Source organism: Lactuca saligna, chromosome 7 (assembly GCF_052625555.1).
Source record: "Lactuca saligna cultivar CGN05327 chromosome 7, ASM5262555v1, whole genome shotgun sequence".
NCBI lineage: Eukaryota > Viridiplantae > Streptophyta > Magnoliopsida > Asterales > Asteraceae > Lactuca > Lactuca saligna.
In genome coordinates, this window is record NC_136423.1 from 38,493,093 (window position 1) to 38,495,941 (window position 2,849).

At 35.0% G+C, this 2,849-nt stretch overlaps 1 protein-coding gene across 1 annotated transcript; it reads left to right on the plus strand.

Annotated features, from left to right (window-relative positions):
- Window positions 1–1,097: 1,097 nt before the first annotated feature.
- LOC145004132 (E3 ubiquitin-protein ligase RING1-like) lies at window positions 1,098–2,107 on the plus strand. The gene is made up of 2 exons (XM_078963026.1): window positions 1,098–1,835; window positions 1,940–2,107. Exons 1-2 carry the CDS (start codon window positions 1,174–1,176, stop codon window positions 1,986–1,988), a joined length of 711 nt encoding a protein of 236 aa, XP_078819152.1. The 5' UTR covers window positions 1,098–1,173; the 3' UTR covers window positions 1,989–2,107.
- The last annotated feature ends 742 nt before the right edge of the window (window positions 2,108–2,849 follow it).

Here is a 2,849-nt window from a genome sequence, read left to right on the forward strand (position 1 = left end):
TATTGTCCTAAAAAAGAAAAAGAAACATAAAGAGATCTAAGGAGAACGAATGAGAAAAGATTATGCAGTCTTCTTATGGGGCTGGTGCAATGGCATAAAGGTATTAAGACCTTGGAACCCAATCAAGTTTTTTCCAACAAGTATAATGGTGGTACGATTTCTTCCACAAGGTAAATGGATGCAGGTTTGTGGGTGTAACTGAAACGATTATAGATGCAGGTTTGTGGGTTTCGTTGCAATTAGGGCACCTAATCAATCTCCTTTCTTCTTCCTCAAAAACCTTTCTGATGCCATTGCAATTTGGGCATGGCAGAAATATTGCATCCCCACAATTATCACAAGCAAACCCAAGATCAATAACAGGAAAACCTTTCATAAACTAAAACAAACTTCCTTCCTCGTGAAGCTGTCTGATTTGATTTGCACCATCAATATGTTTTCCCCACAATTATCGCACAAAAACCTGGTTGGAAGACAAAACCATGGACCTGAAGCTCGACAACCTCATGACCAATCTTATCAAACTCAGCTTAATCCTAAGCTTCCACAACCTGATGTTAGGTCACTGAAGATAACCTTTTGTTTATGTTCAAATCATGTCTCATTGGAAAAGAATCGTTGGTCTAAATGTACCCATTAGTGGCTTCCTTCGAAAGTAGATATGGAAATAGTGAAATTGATCGATAGATATGGTGTTCATGAGGATTTAAATGTAGCCGAAGTGGGGGATAGAATGTAGATAATGAGAATCAACATGTGTTTCCGTTCAATTTCCCAATATGATTCAAAATTAAAGTGAGGTTAAAAAAAATAAAGGAATGACATAGACTTCCTTATGTTAAACCCTACGAACAAAATGAGTCTTTTAGGGCTTAGAGTCGTAAAGGGATTGAGTGATTTGAAAAGCGAGTTGTTGGGATTCTTCATGTGCTTTTGACCAACATTGATGATCTAAAAAAATTAAGGATCGATCTTGGTTTTTTTTGAAAACCATAAGGACCATTTTTGAAGATTTATCTTTTGCATAAATTCTATCTGTTTTAAAAAGATAACTGAAAATAAATTTATCATAAATAGTAATTAATAGTATGATGATATGTATGATCTTGGCACTTATTTGCAAACCCCTTCCTATCTCACCACAAATATACGAAGACATTTATTCGTTGAAATATGGGTGACTATCTAAACCTTCCAAAATCTCCAACTCAATCATCATCGCCGCCACCACCACCGCCACCTCCTCCACAAGCTCCGCCATCAACCAGATCAAACATGCCCATGCTATATTACGGTCTCGTGGTTGTAGCCACCGCTGCCATCGTCCTTGCCATCTACAACCTCATAATTGTACGGTGGTGCGCCATACAATACCGCCGCTCACGAGATGCTAATCATCACTTCGGCCCTCGGAGAAACGCTGCCACCCGAAACAATAACATATCACTGCCACCGTCTTCCCTCTCCCGCGGCGGTTCCACCGTAGGTTTGACTGCGAGTTTCCGATACAAAAAAGAAATTGAGGGTACTAATATTAAAACCCAGTTGGATTATGACACCGAGTGCTCCGTTTGCTTATCGGTTTTTGAAGACGGCGAAGAAGTCAGAAAGTTGCCTAGATGTAACCACTCATTTCATGCTTCGTGTATCGATATGTGGTTGTACTCTCACTCCGACTGCCCACTGTGTCGTAACTCGGTGGTAGAGCCACCGCCTCCACCGCCACATGCACCGTCGCACCTACCTTTAACACCGCAACACCGGCATACAGACTCGGCTTTATCGGAGCATTCACGGGATGGATTATTAGATAGAGCGAGCTCCTCTGTCTCTGTGTAATCGAATCTTTTTTTTCTTTTTTTTTTTTTTTTTTTTGGATAAATAAATTAGCAGGTAATTTATTGGAATTAATAATAAAAAAAAATACATGTTGTTGTAGGGTTGGCATTCGTGGGGCCTTTTCTAAGAAGATTCTACAAATTCTTTGAAGGGCTTGCACGTAATTTTACAAATTTATCTCATTAGTTTATATATATATATTTTTTCTTAAAATAGTGATATATGTAACAACTTGGCGGATTGTGATTAATAAACATTTTTATAAAAAGTTGATTTTGTTTTAGATTTTAATAGCACTAGGAATTAAACTACTTGCGATGTGATATATCTTTTTTTTTTTTATATATAAATAATATGCCTAAAGTCAAAGGATAAGACAAAACAGCAGTCGACAATACTCCAAACATACAATTATTAATCTGTCCTATTGCGTTGTAAATCCTTTGTGTCAAAACTTTATTTCTAGTAAACACTCTACTTAAAGTACAGTTTGAGTTTTTGTTAGTCCAATATTAAAACTTGGTTTACTAAACTTAAAAGAACGGTTTGAGTTATTTTTAGTCCAATATTAAAAATTTCATTGTAGATTTGATTTTTCGAGTTAACTGTTCAAGCTGTATTTTTAGGATATCATTGAAACCAAATCTGTAAAAGTTTCACTTTTAAACTAACCATGCAAAAAAAAAAAAAAAAAAGAACGCAAAGTGTATCTTTTAGAATACCATATGAACCAATTTTTCAATTTACTCTAATTATTTATATTATTTACAACAAAAATGAGTAACATTTCATTTTTGTTGGAAACCATATATATTAAATTAGTAATTAATGAAGTACCTTATAGATATGTGAAAGGGATATACAAACAAAAAGAAAATCCGTTTCTCATGTATAACAATTTTTTTGTTTTGGTTGAAAGTAACTTTAAACAGATCAGTTAAGAGTCTTCTCTTTTTCCAATAAAACAAAACAAGTTTTAAAAAAAATCGAGAAGCAAAATAAAATTAGTA

Bases quoted from the DNA above. Each gene is read 5' to 3' on its own strand.
- LOC145004132 (XM_078963026.1), top strand. From the start codon at position 1,174: ATGGGTGACTATCTAAACCTTCCAAAATCTCCAACTCAATCATCATCG. The intron at 1,836-1,939 runs GTAATCGAATCT...ATGTTGTTGTAG, and splicing joins GCGAGCTCCTCTGTCTCTGT to GGTTGGCATTCGTGGGGCCT.